The sequence below is a fragment of the Bubalus bubalis genome, chromosome 19, assembly GCF_019923935.1.
Source record: "Bubalus bubalis isolate 160015118507 breed Murrah chromosome 19, NDDB_SH_1, whole genome shotgun sequence".
NCBI lineage: Eukaryota > Metazoa > Chordata > Mammalia > Artiodactyla > Bovidae > Bubalus > Bubalus bubalis.
Window position 1 is genome coordinate 31513971 of NC_059175.1, and position 24085 is coordinate 31538055.

The following is a 24085-nucleotide window of genomic DNA, read 5'->3' on the forward strand; positions in this document are numbered from 1 at the left end:
GCAGCCTTAGGTAGTTTATCCAACTTGATTTATTCCTCACCACCCTGTGAGTCAGTTAGAATTACCCCATTCGCTTTTGAGAAAATTGTTGTTGCGAGTTTGAGCTGCGCAGTTACCCAGCTAGTGAAAGGCAGAGGCCATAGTCCTATCCGTTTTCCTGATGGAAAGAAAAACTTTGCTTTCCCAAGGCTACTTATCATGACTGTGCTTTCTTAACTAAAAGTTAAAGTGTGCATTCTTTTTTTAATCAATATTTTTTTAAAAATTGAAGTATACTTGATTTACACTGTTTTGTTAACTTCTGTTGTACAGCTGCTGCCACTGCCGCTAAGTCGCTTCAGTCGTGTCCGACTCTGTGCGACCCCATAGACGACAGCCCACCAGGCTCCCCCATCCCTGGGATTCTCCAGGCAAGAACGCTGGAGTGGATTGCCATTTCCTTCTCCAATGCATGAAAATGAAAAGTGAAAGGGAAGTCGCTCAGTCATGTCTGACTCTGCTGTACAGCAAAGTGATTCAATTATACATATATGTACATTCTTTTTAATATTCTTTTCCATTATGATTTATCATAGGATGTTAAATATAGTTCCCTGTGCTATACAATAGGACCTTGTTGTTTATCCATTCTGTATATAAAACCTTACATCTGCTGACCCCAGCCTCCTACTCCATTCCTTCCCCAGTGTCCTTTCCCTTGGCAACCACCAGTCTGTTCCGTGTGTCTGTTTCACAGGTTCATTTGAAAACACGCCTTCTGATCAGATACAGTGTGCAGTGGGGCTCCTCTAATAGAACATCTAAGGTCACAATTGTCTCAAATGAACTGGGACTATGTTGGCATCCATATTTCACAACTGCCTCTTGTTCCATCTCCCACAAGCCCCAAGTTGGAGGATGAGTATCAGCCAGCCACTAGGAAGGAAGGGACATGATGAAATAAGTCATCCCAGTCCGGCTGCTGTGTTGCCCGAGTTGTGTTGTTTTACTCTGTGGTGAACAGGGAAGGACCTCAAATCAAGGAGTAGCTTGAGAGATTTCCTGTTTTTCCTGTCACTGTTTTTAGGGGAATGTTAGCATGTGCCTGCAAGCTAAGTCACTTCAGTCGTGTCTGACTCTTTGCAACCCCATGGACTGTAGCCCCACCAGGCTCCTCTGTCCATGGGATTCTCCAGGAGTGGGTTGCTGTGTCCTCCTCCAGGGGATCTTCCTGACCCAGGGATGGAACCCCATCTCTTAATGTCTCCTGCATTGGCAGGCAGGTTCTTTAACACTAACACCACCTGGGAAACCTGAATGTTAGCATATGCTATTGCTAATTGGACAAGCATTCTTTTCCTCTTGAACAAGGCACCTAAAGCCCCAGTTTTTTAGCAGGTTCAAAGCCCACCTCTGTCTGCACTCTTGCCAGTGCAGCACTGTGTGATTGCCTGTTAACTTCGTTCTCCTCTTTAGTAATAGACTGTAAAGGAAGGTGATTAACACAAAAGAAACCTCAAGTTGGTGGGGTTTCTGGCTGGGAGGATTTTCCAATTCCTCTGAAATCACACATCAGATAGCCTCCTCCTGCTTCAGGTTGAGTAAAGTGAGTGCTGGGCTTAAGGAGAGCCCTCCAGGTGGGGAGGAGATAACAGACCCGGGAATGCTTGCATCTCCCCACCCCCACTCAGCTCTCTTTTTGCTTATACCTGAGGCAGGTGGGGTCTTAAAGTAACAGCTTGATGGTCTGCCCACTGAGATTGCCTTCCCTGGATGGACGCCTGGTTTCTTTCTGTCGCAGACTGAGATCCGTGCCCCTCCACTTCCTGTGTTCACTCTGGCCCCTGGGCTCCTCTTTCTTCTCTGTGGACTGAGAAAGAAGACATGGGAAAAGGCAGGGTGATGCCCTGGAGGAGCTGGAAGCTCTGCAGTTCTCACTGGGGTAGGGAGGGGATATTCTGAGGGTAGATTCTGGATCTTAAATATTTGGGAATCTGAGGGTAGAAGAAAGTGTGTGGAAGAAAAGAAGACATCCGTCAGAGCTATAGGATCTGGAAAAAGAGGTCACAGCACTGCAGTTAGGGGACCTGTGTCCCAGACCTGGTGAAGGGGGTGACATCAGCCCACAATGGTGCCTTCAAGTCAGTTGAAAGACTTTTGATTTTAATGTTATACCAAGGTACTGACTTTAGATTTGTTAGTCTTCCACTGCATGAAATACTTGAATTTTCTCAGTCATCTTTGCTGTCTATTCATTTCTGAGCACCTTTTAATATGGGTAAGAGAAAGGATGTGAACACACTGCAGCCCCTACATGCAGGTACATTTACTCCTAATAAACCACTGAGACCAAGCTCCTGGTGGGCATGGGTGACCTGCCTTTGGTCAAGTCTCTGAGGCTGGGTTTCCTCCTAGGAAAGTGTGGGAGAAAATACCCGCCTTGTTTTTCATATACGGCTGTTGTGAGGATTCAGTGGGCTAATAGATTATTCATTTATGTTTTTCTCAACAGATATTTATCAAAAGCCTACTCCATGCCCACCCTCCTCCAAACTTTGGGGGTTCTCAGTGAACCAGATAGACGAGAACCCTAATGTCAAACCATTTACATTCCATAATACATCCATGGTTTTCAATTGTTTTTAAATTAAAAATTAAGTTATTTGTTATAATCTTACCTGGAAATCCAATATGTAAAATACATAGAAAGGAAATAAGATCAGGGATTAAAGTTCTGCCTGTTTCTTTCAGCCCCAGTTTCCCCAGTGGACTTTGGGAGTACTGTTTGGAGTGCTTCTAGAAATTTCTTCACATTCACTCAGCATGTGAGAACTCACTGACTCCCGACTTTGCAAATAGTGTATGGGGAGGGTCACCCAGCGGAGAAGGCAAAGGCACCCCACTCCAGTACTCTTGCCTGGAAAATCCTATGGACGGAGGAGCCTGGTAGGCTGCAGTCCATGGGGTCGTTGAGGGTCGTACACGACTGAGCGACTTCATTTTCACTTTTCACTTTCATGCATTGAAGAAGGAAATGGCAACCCACTCCAGTGTTCTTGCCTGGAGAATCCCAGGGACAGGGGAGCCTGGTGGGCTGCCATCTATAGGGTCGCACAGAGTCGGACACGACTGAAGTGACTTAGCAGCAGCAGCAGCAGCAGCAGCAGGGCCACCCAGACACCTTATGCTGGTGAGACTAGCAGGGGAGGGAGCCTTCACACTGGGCCTGCAGAGTGAAAGGAGGGAGTAGTCATTGGTGAGAGCTGCTGAGATTTAGTGAGAGCTGCAGCCAAAGGAGAAGCTGCTTGCGTGGCTTCAGCAGAGGGACGCAGCTGCTGCCAGACCAAAGCTGGGCTGGAAGGGACTCTGATTTCTGCTCCTCCCTTTCCCTTCTTCCCTCCCATTTCCTGCCAGTGTGCTCCAGGGGTGGAATCCATCCAGAAGCCGGAGGCAAGGAAGCCCTCCTGGTGCAGGCACAGAGCAAGGCGGGGATGGGTGGGGAGCTGACCTGTCACCCCTGACAGTGCCCTGTGCTGTGCCAGGCACCCTGCAAGGTGCTGCAGGTACAAAATGGGTGAGCCGCAGCCCTGTTCTAGAACACAAGTCAGTGGTAACTCCAGGAGAGTGTGACGAAGACAAGTGCTGGCTTAGAGTCATGAGTCCAGGTGAAAATCAAATGACAGCTCAGAAACAATCTAGAAGCTGGAATCCTCACACATAGTTTGACTTCTATGCACCAGTAGCCTCTGGACCAAAACCCACATTGATAATTGATGCCTTCTTGTCTGTTTTTCTGACAGGGTCCTGCCAGGGAAATGCAGACCCTTGGTCCTTCGATATTCAGCGACCTGGTCTCCTCGTCAGTAAAGACTGTTTTACTAATAGCATTAAGAGGTGTCGTCAATAACATAGTAGTAAGGAGTAGAGACAGACTTCCACGGCACCCCCACCCATGTGTCACACCAGCTCAAGATGTTCTGTCATCTCAGAGGAGGCAAAACGGCTGCAATTGTGCAAAATATGATAAACCACAAAACAAAATAGAACATGACATCTGCTCTTTAAATAGTGAAACCTGAGCTGCAGTGTTATGGGTTTGGCAAACTTGCTGTGTGCGTATCATTCTGAACACTGAAGATGAAGATAAACTATATGGACTGGCTCCTGCATTAGATGATTCCTTTCCCATCTCAGTTTGTCTCCATCAGGGAGTAGAAGTGGGGACGGGTGTGGCAGGACTCCTGTCACCTAAGCATTGGTGACCCCTCTCCTGCAGTGATTGGCTGAAGGCAGATCCCAAAAAGCCCCGGGGTTTGTTGGTTCCCTGAACACACTGAGGGAGCACCTGCTGACCAAGAGTGGACAAGAAATTTCATCCTAAATATTATAGCTCAGTCTCAAATTGAAGTTCCACTGGGATTGTTAGGAAAAATGGAAATAAATTCTCAGTCAGAGGGATGAAAAGAATTGGTTTTGGTCAGAGAAGATTCGTTGATGTTTCTAAATGCCAGCAAACACATGGCCAAAACATCCAAAAAAGACTCCGAGATTCCGTGATTCTGATGTGGTTTTTAGAAGAATTTCAAACTAAGTCATTTCGTTAGCTGACGCTGAGTACCAGTTCTTTAAGGAAAAGGAAAAGGGACACATATTTTGGCAACATTCCTCCCATGGCTGAGCCCGCCTGAGCCTCTGGGAAGGTGGGAAGGTTTCAGTGAATTTTGTGGGCTCTTTTGCAAAGCCTAAACCTGACAGAGGTGGCAATTGTGAGTTCCTTTCTGAACAGCAATTGAGACCAAAAGAGCAGAAAGTTCAGTCTGGAACACAGGCTGTTCTAGTTGATTTTGTTCTCGGGAGCTGCTATTTCCATCCACCCGACTGAGCTTTTTAAATGTGGACAATAGAGAAGTGACCCAGCTGGGAGGGGTGGGAGAGGAGCCCCAGGAGGTGATAACAGTGTACCCGTTGTTCAGCAGACACACCAGCACAACCGGGGACACGAGGGGTGTCGGCCGGGTTCTCGGGCTGATGAGGGCTCTGCGTCGCTTCCGTCCTGGCTGATCCCTGTAAGGAAAGCTGTGGCTCCTCCTTGTCACCAGGGACTTGACAAGAACGAGGTGTTCCACGTTCCCGAGGAAAGAGGTCATGAACCTGAGGTTCCTTAGCAAGTAACGCGAGTTAGCATGCCGAGAGCGTCAGGCTTGTTGATTGTCTCTTCCGTGACTGTGTAAATGGTACTTTGTTTTTCTTTGAAAACTGGAGGTTTAAAGGGCCAGTTTTATTCATGGAAGGTTTCCTTGGTGGCTCAGATGGTAAAGAATCCTCCTGAAATGCAGGACACCCGGGTTCAGTCCGTGGGTTGGGAAGGTCCCCTGGAGAAGGAAATGGCAACCCACTCTGGTATTCTTGCCTCAAGAATCCTATGGACAGAGGAGACTGGTGGGTTATAGTCCATGGGGTTGCAAAGAGTCAGACTCGACTGAGTCTGAGACTTTATTCATGGAAAATTGGCTGGAAGAATGCTTTTGGGGTTAAGTGCCAAAGCACAGCTTCCTTCTCTTTTCCCCCTTTGAATGGAGTTAACCCATTTCGCCACTGAGTGTTGAAAAATAAGCCAGGGAAACTGCAGCTGGGCCTGTCAGAGAGGGAGGCAGGGAGCCCCTGGCTCTGGGTGGGACAGGTAGGAAGGGGGTGGGAGTAGGCGGCAGGATGAGGAGGGGGAGAAGCGGGGCACTAGCATCTTCCTGCTCTCAGTTTTCTTCATACCAAAGAAGGAATCCCCTCCTCGTCTCCCTGTTTCTTTCCTTGATCCTGCATTGAGTGCCCCTCCACCAACTACTCGTGTGTGCCTTAGGCAGGTTACGTAACTTTCTGTTAAAGGGAAATCATAATAGTCTTTAGGCATTCTGAGGATTCCTGGAGACAGTCCATCAGAAGCTCTTAGAATTGTGGAGAAAACAGTAGTTTCTTGGCAAATGCTGATAGACATCAGGGCTCCTCCTCCTGCTTCTGAGTCCTTCTGATCTCCCTGAGGCCCTTTGACCCCTGACTTGAGGCTGAGGGTGGGCCCTGGGTATAAGCAGTTAACTGGGGAAGTGGAGAAGAAGCATTTGTCCATAGAGTCCTCCTCACTTCTGGAAGTTGGTGAGAAGGTCAGTGACAACAGCTGACCCGGAGACCGTAGTAAGCATTGAGGATTCAGTGATAAGGGGCCCTCGCTTCTTTTTTTTTTTAGGTTTTCCCACTATGTTTTATTTGGGCAGACCTGTGGACAGAGGGCCTGCACCTAAAAGAAGGTGTTGGGCCTCTTGGTGAAGCATGGCTTGTGCTGGCCACGGAGGACCTGGTGGGGCAGCGGGAACTCGATCTTGGGGTCGTGGAACTGCTTGACCGCTGGTCGGCGGCACTTGCTGGCTGCGATCTCCTCCACCTTCAGGATCTGGATGGAGTGGACCCGGGCTCGGTGCCAGGCACCCATGTCTTGGTAGCACTGGGTGATGGCACCAGCGGTGGTCAGGTCCTGGTACCCCTGGTACATGTGGGTGCCGCTGTGGGAGTCCTGATGTAGCCAGATGCTGAAGTTCTTCACTCGCAGGGAAGATTTCTTGAACACCTGTCCACAGTAGACGATTTCCCCTGAGGATTTCTTCATCTTCTTCAACTGAGACACAAAGTACCAGAAGTGGGACTTGGCAACAACATGATTAGGTGCAAAAATTCTCATGTGATAGAGGGGCGGTGTGCAGCATTTGGGGGTCGGCAGGCAGCACCCCGCCACCTTATATTCTTGAAGCATCCCTGAGGCCTTCATGGCGCTCTATCCACGATCGCCGTCACCCTTGAAAAGGCCAGTGTGTGCTGTTGATTGTGCCATACAGAGGGAGTGCTGAGGCGCACAGATCTGTAGAGGGTGATGATATGTAAGAAAGAAACTGCCTTGATGCAGAGAGAAGTACGTGTAATGAACAGTAGTAGAAAGTGAGGGACTACCTATAGGTTAGGAGTAGCTCCAAAACTCAAGACTTGAGAAGACTCATTTGGGCTTAACCTGAGGCCATAGAGGCTTCCCAGGTGACACTAGGGGTAAAGAGCCTGCTTGCCAATGCAGGAGATGTGGGTTCGGGCCCTGGGTGGGGGAAATCCCCTCGTGTAGGAAAGGGCAACCCTTTCCAGTGTTCTTGCCTGGGAAATTCCACGGACCAAGGAGGTTGGCAGGCTAGTCCGTGGGACTGCAAAGAGTCAGACACGATGGAGTGACTGAGCACTTGAGGCTGTAGAAATGACGTTATTTCCCCAGTAGAACCGGGAACTAAGCACAGTGGAACAGGGAAGAGCAGCAGGCCTTTGTAGGGAGAGTTTTGAGATGGAAAGGGTTAAGGTCAGAGATCAGGCAGAAGTAATCACTGCTGTCATTTTCACCATCAATAGCAAATGTTTGCTGAAACTCTGGACACTTTTATCTCATAAACAACACCCATGGACTTCGAAACCAGACTGTTTACATGGAACAATCCTACTTGTATAGTGTGTTTACTGTAATTTTTCAGAACATAGGGAAAACTTTTATATTCTAAGTGACTGATTGAGGGGGTTTGCATGATAAATCTGTACTGAAGAGAAATGCATAGGAGAAATAGGGTAAAGGTTACAATATTAATAATTAAAAATATTAAAAATGTTGCACTCCCTTTCCCCTGCCCCCTCACTGAAACATGAAATATGAAATGCTCCTTTAGCCTCTATGGCAAAGACAGTGCAATACATTCACCAAGCTTTATGACATTCAGTTCCTGGGCAAACAAGAAAATTACATTCCCAGTGCTCTTGCATCTAGTTGGAACCGTGAGGCTAGTTCTGGCCAGTTGAATATTAGTAGAAGTGATACAGCCACTAATATTTCCTAGATCTTCTCTTCTTTTTCCTTTCCAGGAGGCAGATGGAAGGAGACTAGATCCTGCCCAGTCAATATCAGAATGTGAGTGGACTAGAAATAAAAGCAGCTGTGGCTTGATGAAATTTTAGGGTTATTTGTTGTAGAAGCCAGTGTTAACAACCCTGGATGGTACTGCCTCAGCAAAAATAAACAATATTGAAATCCTATTATTAGAGTAACCATGGTGTTTCAGAGCAATAATAAATCTCTTTTGCCTTAAAATTTGGGGATGTTCCTGTTAAAGTGAGAATATAGAAGTATTAATATATCAAGCAACCGAAGTTCATGGTATTTGCTGTGGTCAGAGACACATAGAACACTGTAGATTCGTTCATTCATTTATTCAGTATTGAACAGGCACCTACTATGTGCTAGACAATGGCTGGATGCTAGAGGTACTGAGAGTTTTTCTGATTGGGAGTTTGTGAAGAGTTTGTTCATTGGGATGGAGAATTTTTTTAGGTCTAAATGAGAAACATCCACTTGCTGGGGTGTTTCCCCCCTAGTTTTTGTTTCTCAGTTACACCCAGCAAGGGCAAGGGAAAAGTTCTAAACTATGAGCATCTGGGCCCACTCTTTGTGGTGCAAGTGGAGACAACTCCTTGGCAGAGAGGCCCTGGGCTGAGAGCAGGGAGGAAAGGAAATCCTTATGTATCCAAGCTGGTGGGTAGGAGAGGTCTGTTTACTCATTTATGTTAGTTAAAGCAGTCAAGATTGGAGCCTGGAGAACTTCTGGGGAGCTCGGGGTTCCTTGGAATTAGAATCTGTTAGAAGGTCTCGATGTCTAAAAATGATCATTGGTATTAAAATAAGCAAAAAAAGCAGTGCAGTTTTTTTCCCACCTGTATTTATATGTCCTTTGGAATTTTTTTAGCCTTCTTAGTGTGAGGGACATTCTGAATAATGGGGTGAGGAACTGAAGCAGAATTTTAAAATATAATACGAGCAAATTCCATATGTATAGAAAGAGATAAAAGAATTATCTAACCGTTGATAGTTGTTTCACTTTTATGCATAAAGTCTTCCTTAAGAGAAGGATGAACGACCTACCCATTTTTTTTTTTTTGATGTGGACCATTTTTAAAGTCTTTATTGAATTTGTTACAATATTGTTCCTGTTTATGTTTTGGTTTCTTGGTGGTGGGATCTTAGCTCTCCGGCCAGGGATTGAACCTGCACCCCTTGCATTGGAAGGTGAAATCTTAACCACTGGACCACCAGGGAAGTCCCTGCCTACTCTTAATTATCAAGGATGAGACTCAAACAAGCTGATATCCTGGGAAAGGGGACAGAACGTTTTGTATTTGATGAAGAGAGCCCTTCACTTAATATGTGGAGTTCCAGAGAAGGAGAGACCAATTGCATGAAGAGATCAGGCCTTCCTATGAGAAAGAAATGGGAATATTCCAGATCTGCTGAATGCAGACTCCTCTTAGGCTGAACTGGAAGGCAGTTGAAGGTAGGAACACTTCCTAGATGACATGTTCACCCTGGCATGATTTCAAGCCTTTACAGGAAAAAATGGCTGAGCATCAGAGGGTGGACTTGTGCCTGCAAAATGGAAGAGATGAAACCTTGGAACTATAACCCAGAGCAGGGGCAAGTAATCATTAGCTGGAGCAGGGCCAAGAGGGACAGTGGTGCCAATGGGCTGATGACAGCGTCCAGTTCTTTCTCTCCCTCTTTCACCATTTGATTTCTGGATGCTCCTTGTGCTCTTGGACAATAAGGGGTGTGTATTGTGAAACTGTGAGGGGGGAGGAGGCAGTGCTTGAGAGGACAGAAAGGGTATACAAAACTTGGAACAATTAAGTAAAAAAAAAAAAATCATCATCATATTTTCACTCACAATAGTTTGCAGGGGTCATGTAGACCATGCCAGCCTTCAGTATGTCTAAATTAAGAATGGGATTGCAATCTAGCCCCTAAATACATGCATTAAAGGAATATAGGGTGTGTAGCTATGGTGAAACAGATAATGGGCACAGAATTTGTAGCTGCCCTTTGAGCTTGGTCTGGCCTGAACATGTGAACAAGATGAATAAGAACAATGAGATCTATTCATTTATCCAAGCTAGTTTTGAGAAACAGAAACCAAATTATCATGGTTGCAGTACTGACTTAAAGGAGAACAGCAATTCATTTAAAACAGGTTCTTCAAAACTAGTTAACATACAGACTTCTTTTAAGGGAAATTTTACAGATTTCCACCACTGACTTAAATTATCATCTCTACCATAATGATATGGTCTTTCTTTTCTCCTTTTTTCTTGTGCTTGGGGACAAGTGGTGGTAGTTTATTCGCTAAGTCGTGTCTGACTCTTGCCACCCCATGTACTACTTACTGTAGTCCTCCAGTCTCCTCTGTCCATGAGATTCTCCAGGCAAGAATACTGGAGTGGCTTGCCATTTCCTTTTCCAGGGGATTTTCCTGACTCAGGGATCGAACCTGGGTCTCCATGGAGATTTTTAAATCTTGAGTTTCTGATTTTTTAAAAAATCAGATTTGGAGAGTTTCAACCATTATCTCTTCCAATCTTTTCTTTTATCATCACACCCCAGTTAATGCAATAACATATAATTAAGTTGCTTGAAGTTGTTCCATAGCTCACTGATACTGTTTTATGTTTTTCAGTTTTTCCCATTTCTCAGCGACTACTCTCCTGCACAGCTTGATGCCCAGTGTCTGAAAATAATTGTTTTATATGTTTTCACCCTTTTTCTTTCTTTTTCTCCCCCAGTAATTCCAGCAGGAAGGTACAGGTCTTGGCTACTCCATCTTGGTTGAAAGGTGAATTAAACCATCAAGAGTAACTTTAAAATTTCTCTCTCAAAAAATAGGAACCATTCTTTCTTCCAGAAGCCTTCAGGAAATGTGTCTTTCAGGTTCACTAATCATGAATGGTTATGTGTTGACTGCAAAGCCATAATTCTTGCAGCACATGACTAGCTCTGTGGTTCTGCTCAAACAATTCACCTGCCTCATACCCTCCCTGGCCACCAAAGTCCTGCCTTAGAGAAGCACAGTTTCCTCATCACAGACCCTGAGACAGTTTTGTGCACAGAGAGAAGCCTTGCTGCTTGAAGGGTACTCATGAGACCAGCACTATGGGTACCACCTGGAGGTTTGTTAGAAATACAGAATTTCAGGCCTCCCCCTCCCAGCCTACTCAATCAGAATCTGTAGTTTAATATGACCCCTGCATGCTTCATGTACACATTAAAGTTTGAGAAGCGCTATAGTTAGATCTAGATGTCCTTCTGTGACTTCTCAGCGTCCTCTCCAGGTAGTGGTTCTTTAACTCAACAGCAGATGACATGTGCAGTTTTGATCATTCCAGTGAGGTATGTCTAACCGTCTTATCAATGTCGTGACTCTGGTTAAGGTTGTATTGTCAGCAAACATGTCTTCTTCAAACTCTTCACAACCTGGAGCCACACAGGAGAGCTGATCTCTGAAGATCCCAGGTACACAGCTGCACTGGATATGCACAAACTAGACATGAATATCCAAGGGGCATGGCCTTGAATGTCAGAAGCACTGTACTTATGCTGTTCCCCTGGGGTTATCAGGTGGCTATAAATCATGATACTTTCAGGACCTTCACAGATAATATACTTCATTCTGTACTAGCTTAGGAATGTAGGCATTATCTTATAGAATGGTGATAGTGCCAGGTCTGAAATCTGATTTTCAGTTTTCTAATTTACAGGGCAAGAAAACTGATTTCTCTAGACCTCACTTTTTTGTAAATTGAAGGGATTAGATTGCTAGTGAAAGTGTTAGTCACTCAGTCGTGTCTGACTCTTTGTGACCCCATGGACTGTAGCCCACCAGGCTCCTCTCTTCCTGGAATTTTCCAGGCAAGAATACTGGAGTGGGGTGCCATTCCCTTCTCCAGGGGACCTTCCTGACCCAGGGATTGAAACCGAGTCACCTGCATTGGTAGGTGGATTCTTTATCAACTGAGCCAGCAGGGAAGTCCAGATAATATCTTTACTATAGCCGTAAAACTTGACTGTGATCATGCAGAGCACACTCTGTATAAGTTTATGAAGACTGAAAGTGATGAACATAGACAGACAGAGACTTGGAAAGGACTTTGAACGACTACTAAGATCACTCCTCCAGAAGCATCACAAAGCAGGACATGGAGCTCACTGTGACATGGGGAGATAGGCTATGACTGCAGTTATGAGACTGACTCATGTGCTCCAAGTTCAGATGCCTTACAGGAACACTACTTATAGAAACAGAAAGGAACATTCTGTCTACTTCTGCTTCTGCAGGAGGCGAGGTCTTACCTAGACAAGTATGAGCTTTGCTGCTTCAGCTTCTTCATTTAGTGAAGGTTCAGTGATTGTGGCTTGATATGTGTTCGGCACCAGAAGCTTCTTTTTTAAAAAATTAATTGCAAAAGATTTAAAAAATATAGAAAATAATAGGTACTAACAAATCCTAACATTTTGTCATATTTCCTTTAGATCCTTTCTTTTATCTATAGAAATTGCTTACACCTACATTTAGTCACAACCATTCCTGTGTGTACTCTCAAATCATGATTTTGAAGTCCTCTCCCTTTGAAATTAGAGATTGTAATTTTATAGCAATTACTCTTACACTTAAAAAAATACTCTAAAAAGTCAAAATTGGTATGTCTACTCTATTTCTGAGCAAAATAATGACTTTAGAATTCTGTAATTTAAATCACCTTCTCTCTCTCCTATTTTTTAAGTATCTTAGTTTTACTTCATTTGCATTCCTCTCTTCAGTAGTCATTATTATTACTTTTATTTCAGATAGTGAATGAGTATTTACCAAGTTCTTTGATCCATACTGGTTTTTGATCTCCACACATTTCTTTTCTATTAAATTTTCTAAAGCACATTCTTTAGTACTTCTTTCAGGGGCTGTTGGAAAACACACACTTTGTTTTATCCATCCTCTTCAATGATATTAGCAGATATTTTTCCTCAGCACTTTCTGTTATTTTGTGGTCTTTGTTTTTTTCCTGTTGAGAAGTCTGCTTTAGTCTAATTGTTGACTTTGTAAGCCATCTATTTTTATTGTTCTGAATACTAAAATTTTCTTATCACTGGTGTTATGTAGTTTTACTTGGATGAATCTAAGTGTGGATTTTTACTAGTTTAGCTTAGTATTTATTGTGATTCTTAAATCTGAACATTTAAGTCTTTCATTAATTCTGGAAAATTCTTATTGACTATTGCCTCTCCCCCAGTCCTCTGTTCTTTCCTTTGTGATTTCTAGACATTGTCTCAACTCCTCTACTTCAGTAGTTAATTTTGCATACTTCCTGGAGAATATGGATTTTATCAAGTACAGACTCCCACTAATTCCTACCCCAAACTACAGATGTATTAATATATGCACCTCTTTTCATTTCAAGACACAGGTTTTGGTGTGAGAATCAAGTTCATATTTGTGTTCCATTATTAGTAGGTGTTAGTTAACAATTTTCAAACCTCATTTTTAGACTTGAACAGAGGTCCTCAGTGAAGATAAGTATCTAGCAGATGATAATTAAAAAATTGTCATCATATCATTTGCTCAAGGCAAATTCCTACACCTGTGTTCAGTGTCCATATCCTCTGCAATTTTCAATATTCTCTTTTTCTCTAGTATTTTCAACTTCTTCAACTCTACTTGATCCCACCTCGAAGACTATAATAATATCCAGGGTTTTTTTCTTCCATAACAACAAGTGCTATCTGTTCCCTGAGATCTCCTTCTAGTTATCACCATTTTATCTTCCTTTCTCTGAAAGGCCTTCTGCAACATTCTGCAAATTATCCTTCCCAAATCACTTTTCAACCAACTTTTTGTCTTTTTTCACAAACTTAGCTGTGGGTTGCTGTATAACATAGGGAGCTCAGCCTGGTGCTGTGATGACATGGAGGGGTGGGATGGTAGTGGGGTGGGAGGGAGGTTCAAGAGGGAGGGGACATATGTATACTTATGGCTGATTCATATTGTTGTACAGCAGAAACCAACACAACATTGTAAACCAATTACACTTCAGTTAAAAATAATAAAAAATAAAATTCTGTATTTAAAAAATCTTCCTTTTGCATGTAATCAGTCACTTTAATTATGAAGATGGTGATAATAACTATATTGAGCCCTTGCTTTTGGCTAGGCGTTGGGCTAAGTGCTTCATACCAGTGTCCCATTTAATCTTTATAACAACATAGTGAAGTAAGAACAATTATTACTCCTATTCTACAGATGTTGAACTTGAGATTTAGAGAAATTGAACAACGTGTCTGAGTCATATTCCTAGTAAACGGGAAGTTGGGACTTGAAGCCAAAGTTCCTTGAAACCAACTAATTGGAGTCACTAGATTAAGCTGCTTGTGCTACTTTCAGGATTCCAGTTACATCATCCAATCAGAGTCCTCAGTATTTAAGCCCGCCAGGTTTTCTGATATTTGTAGTCTCCAGTGTCCTGTAGTTGACCTAGACTATAATGCTTTAAGTTCCTTAAGGGTTGGGTCTCTGGTATGCCTAACTTTTGTATTTGTATTTTTTAAATGTATTTATTTATTTTTGGCTGCATTGGGTCCTCGTTGCAGCTGTCAGTCTTCGCTCTAGTTGAGGGGCGTGCTCTCAGTAGTTGTGGCTCTCAGGCTTAGTTGCCCTGAGGCATGTGGAATCTTCCCCGACCAGTGACCGAACCCACATCCCTTGCATTGGCAAGCGGATTCTTAACCACTGGACCACCAGGAAAGTCTCATTTTTTTGTTTTGTGTTTTTTTTTATTTTATTTTATTTTTAAACTTTACATAACTGTATTAGATTTGCCAAATATCAAAATGAATCTGCCACAGGTATACATGTGTTCCCCATCCTGAGCCCTCCTCCCTCCTCCCTCCCCATTCCATCCCTCTGGGTCGTCCCAGTGCACCAGCCCCAAGCATCCAGTATCGTGCATCGAACCTGGACTGGCAACTCGTTTCATACATGATATTTTACATGTTTCAATGCCATTCTCCCAAATCTTCCCACCCTCTCCCTCTCCCACAGAGTCCATAAGACTGTTCTATACATCAGTGTCTCTTTTGCTGTCTCATACACAGGGTTATTGTTACCATCTTTCTAAATTCTATATATATGCGTTAGTATACTGTATTGGTGTTTTTCTTTCTGGCTTACTTCACTCTGTATAATAGGCTCCAGTTTCATCCACCTCATTAGAACTGATTCAAATGTATTCTTTTTAATGGCTGAGTAATACTCCATTGTGTATATGTACCACTGCTTTCTTATCCATTCATCTGCTGATGGACATCTAGGTTGCTTCCATGTCCTGGCTATTATAAACAGTGCTGCGATGAACATTGGGGTACATGTGTCTCTTTCCCTTCTGGTTTCCTCAGTGTGTATGCCCAGCAGTGGGATTGCTGGATCATAAGGCAGTTCTTTTTCCAGTTTTTTAAGGAATCTCCACACTGTTCTCCATAGTGGCTGTATTAGTTTGCATTCCCACCAACAGTGTAAGAGGGTTCCCTTTTCTCCACACCCTCTCCAACATTTATTACTTGTAGACTTTTGGATCTCAGCCATTCTGACTGGTGTGAAATGGTACCTCATAGTGGTTTTGATTTGCATTTCTCTGATAATGAGTGATGTTGTATTTTTTTGTATTTTTAATTTTTTAGCACCTAGCACAATGACTCGAACACAGTAGGTATTTGAATTTATCTTGAATGAAAGATTTTATTCTTTACCATTTCTGTTTGTTAGGCCCTCCTTCAACTCTTCCATTCATTTGAACATTTACCCAGTGATTTTTCTGGAGCAAAGAGGTGGCAGAGCCTCTCTGAGGAAGAGGGGCTCATGTCTGGAATGTTCTGATTGGAAGTCAGACACATGATCATTGAACCACTGGCCCCCCTAGGAAGGGCTCATGTCTGAATCACCTGGGAGAGCTTTTCAAACCTATATATTCCTTTACTGTCATCTTGATTCTCCTCTCTATGGGGCATGTTTTCTAGTGTCCTGACTGAGCCACTGAAAGAAATATGTTATAACCTTCCTGTGTATTCAGTTCAGTTCAGTTCAGTCACTCAGTTGTGTCCGACTCTTTGCGACCCCTTGGACTGCAGTATGCCAGGCTTCCCTGTCCATCACGAACTCCTGGAGCTTACTCAAACTCATGTCCGTTGACTTGGTGATGCCATCCAACCATCTCGTCCTCTGTCGTCCCCTTCTCCTCCCGCCTTCAATCATTCCCAGCATCAGGGTCTTTTCAAATGAGTCAGTTCTTCACATCAGGTGGCCAAAGTATTGGAGTTTCAACTTCAGCATCAGTCCTTCAATGAATATTCAGGACTAATTTCCTTTAGGATGGACTAGTTGGACCTCCTTGCAGTCCAGGGGACTCTCAAGAATCTTTTGACCACAGTTCAAAAGCATCACTTTTTTGGTGCTCAGCTTTCTTTATAGTCCAGTTCTCACATCCATAGATGACTACTGAAAAAACCAAAGCTTTAACTGTGTATTAGGAGGACAAAAAACTTCAGAACTCCTGAAAATTAGGTACTATATATTCCTACTTAAATATCCCATGCACACAAATTTTGTCATTTCATATTCCTGAACTTCTCAGGAATTCCTTTTTCATCATGGAGATATTAGACTCATAGAAAGAACTAGAAAGGACCTAATATTACCTGATCCATGTTTCATATTTTTCATATTTCATTGATAAGGAACCTGAGGCCTTGAGAATTTAAGCAGTGCTTCCATGGTTGTATCCTTTGCAATGGTTGGCAAAATGTCAGGCACATAAAAATGTGCTCAATAAATACTCATTATAAGGATGAAAAAAATAGAAATAAAAATCATATTGACTTCAAAGTTGTCCTGCCTTTCTCCTATGCCTCAGGGCAAAAATGCTGTATTCTAACCAAGTCCAATCACAAATGCCCAATCAGAAAAATATTAATTGGACCCTTCCTGCCTCTGCTCTTCTCTCTTATCTTTGAGTTCTTGGGGTATTATTGTAAGACATATTGTATGATTTAGTGCGTATTGTTCTTATTATCTTTCTGTGCATTTTTAATATCTTTCTGTGTTTTACCTTCTGCCCATTAAATGCTCTGAGAGCATCTGAGTTCGTATAGCTTTGCCTCCCTCCCCCACACCTAACCCTGGAACAGCTGAGTTCTAATAATGGTTAACAGTGGGGATTTTGTAATGGTTAATAAGTTCTTTTTCATTGATTACTGATAGATTAACTGATGCCGAACTTCTAAGTAAAGTTGCTATATAGGTAACAATTACCTTTTTTGAATTGAATAATGTCATGTGACACAGCTTTAAAAGTAAACAAGTGAAGGTTAAATTCTCTTTTCAGTGTAACTATAGCAAAAAACACATTGTGCTGACTCCTTCTTAGAGACCTCAAAAGTACATATTTTGAATGTAGCTTCCTGTTATTTACGAACATGTGATCTTAGTCTGCAAAGATTAGCACATTTGAGAACAATGTATTATTTATTTATTGCACAATCACAAATCCACAGCCTTGTGAATGTTAATGTTTTCTGGGAATGATAACATACTTTGCAAAGAAAAAAAGCTGCAAAATAGTCAGAAGTTATCCATAGATTTGGAGCCTTCATTCTGTTACACAGGAAGAGACAAACATGTAGAGCCCACAATGGCAATAAATTAGCCTGGAGTTGGGAGAGTAGAGTTCTAGTTCTGCTCTAAGTTCAAGCCAGCTGTGAGACTGTGGATAAGCCTGTTAATCTTGCTGGACCTATAGCTTCTCATCTTTGAAACCAAAGGATTTATTGGTGATGTCTCTTTCAGTTCTAAGATTCTCCTATTTATTTGAAACAACAACCACTGTAATAGGAAGCGTATGTAACGGTGATAGAAAGTAGCACTGGAAAGATGATTGTACAATGTAGAGGAATAAACTCGTGATTGTTTGATAAAAAAAGTTAGTCACTTAGTCGTGTCCAACTCTTTGTGACCCATGGACTCTAGCCCACCAGGCTCCTCTGTCCATGGAATTCTCCAGGCAAGAATACTGGAGTGGGTAGCCATTCCCTTCTTTAGGGCATCTTCCTGAGCCAGGGATTGAACCCAGGTCTCCTGCATTATTGCCAGATTCTTTGCCGTGAACCACCAGGGAAACCCAGAAAGATTTTGAAGTCCCTAGATAATATTTTGCTACATGAGTGAGACCAAGTTATAACTGGATGAGTTTCATAAAGCTGGGAACTTTTCCACAGTTCTCCAACAGTTGTTTTGTATTCTGTCTGGGAACATGAAGACCAAATCTTCACGGTCTCTGTGACCAAAACTTTGCAGTAATTTCTTCAAAGGTATCATCCCATTCATCTCAAAGTTCACTTGATGTGAAAGGTGGCCTGTGGCTAAGAATAACTGGCTCTGTGAAGCCTATTCTGGGTGACTAGTCCACATACCTTTTTTCCTTTTTTTTTTTGAGGTTGTTGTTGGTTGCTCTTTCTTTGCCTGCTTCTGAGTTGATCCTGGCTCGGTATTATGTGATGGGTGGGCTTGTCAGCTCTTTTAACTAAGAGACGTACTGTGGCTGAGTGATTGAGGTTTACAAGGATAAACTACCTAAATGGAGGATAAACTTATAAAGTAGCTCCACAAAGATTCATGGAAAATCAGGAACGGCTGGGGTGATAGGTCTCAGGGAAAGAACAACAACAGGATTTGGGAAGCAGAAGAACTGATAGAGGCCTAATAGTTGGAATGCCTTGCTGAGCCCTCAGCACTGGAGTTTGTTCTCTTTACTGGAGTATTGCCATCATGTGACTCAGTCATGTTCTTATCTTTGCTTCTCTTTGTGTGTGGTCGCTTCTCCTCTCAAAACAACTTCCTGAGGCTGTTCTCAGTCAAATTCCTGAGGCAGAATTTACCCATCTAACTGACAGTCATCATCTTCTGTTTGGGGCTGTGTGCAGAAAAGTCACTGTGGTCAGGCCTGAGATTGCTGTCTGTAGAAGGGGCCGGCTTGCAAGACTGGCCTTTGGCTGGTGTCTGGGTGTTTCTATCATTCTTAAAACTGATAAGGGTAGTTCTCTGCACCTTGTTTGCGCAAACAAGGATATTCATTCTGAGCATCTGCTTTCTTTCTGGTAGTCTGGAATTCTGATGCATGCTAGGCAGAGAGTGCAGGTGTGGGCATCCCCCAAGAAAAATAAAAGTGTTGAATGCTTTATTTCTAGTAGGCTTTCTGGACAGAAACATTGCACACATATGACTGCATTTTTCATTCCTGGAGAAAGTAATGTGTTCAAGGGTATTCTTCATAGGAAGAGAGCACAGGAAGCCTGTGCATGGATTTCTCTAGATTCTGCATGTCTTTTTCCATTAGGATCTGTGTATCCTTCCTCCATCATTGCAATAGATGTTTTTTTTTAAGATTTTTTTGGTGTGGACCATTTTTAAAGTCTTTATTGAATTTGTTACAACATTACTTCTGTTTTACATTTTGGTTTTTTGGCCCCAAGACATGTGGGATCTTAGCTTCCCCATCAAGGATCGAACTCACACCCTCTGCATTGGAAGGCGAAGTCTTAATCACTGGACTGCCAGGGAAGTCCCCATAATAGATCTTAACCAAGAGTTCAACTATATGTTGAGTCCCATGAGTGCCTGTAGCAAATTTCTGAATATAGGGATTGTCTTGGGGATCCCAACAGGCTACCTCAAAAGACCCAGGCCAACTTAGGTCTTGGCTGTCCTTGGGCCAAGAGTTCCACACTGGTCCCATGGATTGCATATAGGGGAAAGAGGGTGGAGTCATGCTTGGCCTCTCTGGCATATGGAATGGTCTGCAGCAGTAGTTCTCAACTCAGGCTGCAAATCAATCATCTATGATGACTTTAAAAATTAGACCCCATCCAGGATTAATCAGAGCCTTGAGATTAGAATCTGTGGGATTGAGCCTGGATAGTGACATTTTTCAAAGCTCTCCAGGGATTGTAATGTACTGCCAGAGCTGGAACTATGTCCTGGAGCAGTTTTCCTCTGCAGGGCTCTCAGTGGCAATTTCCTTTGGTAGGTGACTGTAGGCTTGGGAGCATTGTGACTCATCTGGCCAGTTTAATGCACACTTTTCATATAAAGAAATGAAGAGCCATGTCTTCAGACATCCTAAAAAATCGATGCAATTGCTTGGTTGTAAAACAAGACTCTGGGAATTGTGTCATTTTTGGGGTTCTACTGAGGCCATCTTTATAGCATAAAGTTTATGTTGACCACCTTCTGTGCTTCCAAACGGGTAGAAAAACCAGCAAGGGGAAAAAGCATTAAAATATATATAGCCATTGGCACATAATCCTGAACATGCTGTTCCCCAAAATCTCTCTCTTATGAAATAATGTCACATGTGTTTTTCAGGGGTGATTCAAAGATCCATGCTAAATTATTTATCTTGATTAGAGAGATTATCACTTTGTCTTTAGAAAAGCTGGTTGTCAGGAACGCCCCAGTGGGTGGTATTGTGATCATCCTTCCATGCAGTGCAGGGGACACAGCGGTTGACCTTGGAGAATGGTGGGGGTGGGTTCCTCCCCCAGTCTCCCTGTTGCTGGCTTCCTTACAGCCTCCAGTGCCAGAGCTGCTGCACAAACCAGCTCCAGCTCCTTAGAGCAGCTTTCATCGGGTCCATCTACGTTAATGCAATGTCCTGCTCACAGAGGACACCTGGTAAAGCTGGAGTAGCCTTCATCAGGTCCATCTACCTTAATGCAGTGTCCTGCTCACAGTGGATGCCTGGCAAATATTTGTTGAATTGACTTGATGTGATGATGAAACTCCTGGAAGAAAGAACTGCTGCCGACAGAGGAGCGCTCATCACCCTCCCTCCCTCCCTGTTTTCTGTAGAGCCCGAGGCTGCTCTGTAAAGTGCCACTTGGATAAAAGCAGTTCTTTTCTTTATGGAGGCAGCCTTGGCTTGGTTGTCCATAAGAAATATTCTGATGCTGGTTTAGGATATAATTTTTTCCTCAGGATGAAAGTGAAAGGCTAAGTTGCTCACTCTTTGTGACCTCATGGACTGTAGCCCTCCAGGCCACATGGGATTTCCCAGGCAAGGATACTGGAGAGGGTAGCCATTCCTTTCTCCAGGGGATTTTCCCAATACAGGGATCAAACCCAAGTCTCCCGCATTGTGGGCAGAGTGTTTACCATCTGAGCCACAGGGAAGCCCTTTCCTTATGACAGCTGTAGGGTATTTGTAAGAGACCTGGAGTACCTGGGGCGCCACCCCATCACCCTGCACAGCTTCCACTGGCCCTTGCACAGCTGGAGATAAACAGGACTTGACTTCAGCCTTCAGCCTCCCCTTCTTGGAACTGGTATCTTTCTTATCCCCACATGCTGTGTATTCTCTCAAGCTGTCCCCCACCAAAACCTGCTTTAGGAAAGGGCTTGAAACTCATTCATTTTAAGAACTTCGGGTTTAAATACTGTTGTGACTTTCTGCATTTTAAGAACCTCAGTGAACAGACCTTCAAGTGGAGGAGGTTTCTTTTGGAAGGGGAGGTACAAAGGCACTGAGGGAGTTACTTTTGGTACCCTTGGCAGCCCGGCTGGGTCCCCTCCTGTATATAGGCTGGCTGCATCCTGGGGCAGCCTGGCTCTGGCTCAGACATGTGGGCCTGGAGGCATCCTGATGCTTAGGACCGCTGCTAAGAGCAGCAGAGGAGCAAGCCCCCATCCTTCCCCCGCCACTTCGTGGTCTCTGAAGCATTTCATTTCGCCATTCTGTTTTGTTTCCCTTTGGCAAGCTAACCCAGGCGTCTGGCAGCTGCAGTGCCGAGTCAGCAGGAACAGTTCTGTTTTTTTCTTAGCAGCTGACACCGGCTCAAATGTGAACGAGTTCTCAATCCCCGACTGTGCTTTTGGAAGATTTCCTAAACACGAGGAGGCTGCTAAAAGAACCCAGAATCTGAAAATGGCAGGAAATTCTATACCAAGAGGCCTGAAGAAATGCTATTCAAGTGAAAACACCATGAAACCAGAAAACAATATTCTTATGTGTTAGGGAGCTTAAATACCCAGAAACAGCACTTCATAAATAGCTAGCAATGAAACTATACCATGAAACAAAACAAAATAAAACAAAACAATCAGACTGCAAAATAGCGTGTGCAGGTTGATCTGTTATGGTAAAATACAGGCTGTATAAAGTTTGTTGCTGTTCAGTTGCTCAGTCATGTCTGACTCTTGTGATCCTATGGACTGTAGCCTGCCAGGCTCCTCTGTCCATGGGATTCTTTACCACTGGGCCACCTGGGAAGCAGGCTATATAAAGTATATATACCATTCAATGTTTGCTTACTATGTGCCAGGCACTTTCAGTGCTTACATACTGTATGTTATTGTATACAACTGACAAATCCCCAGGAAGGCAGGCCGTATGATCTCCATTTCATAGATGAGAAAATGGAGGCTCATGAAGGTTCCAACTTGCCCAAACTTGCCCAAAGTCACATTGATAATGTGTGGGAAAAGTCCATGCTCCATTAGAATATTTTGAACTATTACTATTGGGTTGAACCATTACTATTGGTTTTTTAGTGGAAAAACCTCACAAATTTTTTGCAACCATATATATATATATCTACCTATGTATCTATCTGCAAGGATAAATCATTGATGATAAATCATATTAGTTGATGGATTTTTATTTTCTTCATTTTGCTTATGTATATTTTCTAATTTATCTTCAATGAACATCTTTTCTTAATAGAAAGTTATTTTTTTCTAAATGAGAAACTTATACCAGATACCAAATAGTTTTTAGATGAGTTAAACATTTACTGTGAAAGGATGATTAAAAAGTTTTGAGAGAACTCTTTTTATTCCTTTTGTGAAACTATAAAGACTTCTGTATTAGTATGCTAGGGCTTCCATAACAATGTACCATCTAGGCTGGGTGCCTTAAACAATAGAAATTCACTTCTCCACAGTTCTGGAAGTTAGAAGTCGAAGATCAAGGTATGGTCAGAGTTGGTTTCTTCTGGGGCTCACTGTCTTTGGCTAACAGATGGCAGTCTTCTTGTGTCTTCATTTGTTTCCCTGTGTGTGCACGTGTCATAATCTCCGTATAAGGGTACCAGTCATATTGAATTAGTGCCCTCCCATATTACCTCATTTTACTCTAACTACCCCTTTAAAGGCACTGTCTTCAAGCATAGTCACATTCTTTGGTCCTGGGGGTTTGGTCTTCAACATATGTATTTTGGGATTACACAATTCAGCCTGTAACAACTTCCATCTTAGAAATGTCTAACCAAAATAACTCAAATTAAAAATTAATACCAGTGATGAAAACGACATTAACAGATGTTTGAGGATATCCTTGTTGTTGTTTTTTAGTCGCTTAGTTGTGTCCGATTCTTTGTGACTCCATGGACTGCAGCACACCAGGCTTCCCTGTCCTTCGCAATCTCCCAGAGTTTGCTCAAACTCATATCCATCGAATCGGTGATGCCATTCAACCATCTCATGCTCTGTCGTCCCCTTTTCCTCCTGCCCTCAATCTTTCCCAGCATCAGGGTCTTTTCAAATGGTCAGCTCTTCACATCAGGTGGCCAAAATATTGGAGTTTCAGCTTCAGCATCAGTCCTTCCAATGAATGTTCAGGGTTGATTTCCTTTAGGATTGACTGGTTTGATCTTCTTGCTGTCCAAGGGACTCTAAAGAGTCTTCTCCAGCACCACATTTTGAACATCAATCTTTCTGCGCTTAGCCTTCTTTATGATCCAACTCACATCCATACATGACTACTGGAAAAAGCATAGCTTTGACTATACAGATCCTTTGTAGGCAGTGATGTCTACTTTTTAATACACTGTCTAGGTTTGTCATAGCTTTTATTCCAAGGAGCAAACATCTTTAATTTCACAGCTGCAGTTACCGTCCGCAGTGATTTTGGAGCCCAGGAAAATAAAGTCTATTACTATTTCCATTTTTTTCCCCATCTATTTGCCATGAAGTGATGGGACCAGATGCCATGATTTTGGTTTTCTGAATATTGAGTTTTAAGCCTGCTTTTTCACTTTCCTCTTTCACCTTCATCATAAAGAGGCTCTTTAGTTCCTCTTTATTTCCTGCCATATGTGTGCGTATGTTAGTTGCTCAGTCATGTT

At 43.1% G+C, this 24085-nt stretch overlaps 1 protein-coding gene and 1 long non-coding RNA gene across 2 annotated transcripts; one reads left to right on the forward strand and one right to left on the reverse strand.

Moving 5' to 3' along the window:
• The first annotated feature begins 512 nt into the window (after positions 1-512).
• LOC123330575 lies at positions 513-4218 on the forward strand. The gene is made up of 2 exons (XR_006546593.1): positions 513-2158; positions 3780-4218. It is a non-coding gene; the product is annotated as an uncharacterized LOC123330575 (long non-coding RNA).
• A 1691-nt stretch (positions 4219-5909) lies between these two features.
• On the reverse strand, positions 5910-6790 carry LOC102416010 (60S ribosomal protein L18a-like). The gene has a single exon (XM_044932476.2). It carries the CDS (start codon positions 6788-6790, stop codon positions 6266-6268), a length of 525 nt encoding a protein of 174 aa, XP_044788411.2. The 3' UTR covers positions 5910-6265.
• Between the last annotated feature and the right edge of the window lie 17295 nt (positions 6791-24085).

What these genes read in the sequence shown, in the direction of transcription:
- LOC102416010 (XM_044932476.2), bottom strand. Translation starts at nt 6,790, where the DNA reads ATGAAGGCCTCAGGGATGCTTCAAGAATATAAGGTGGCGGGGTGCTGC.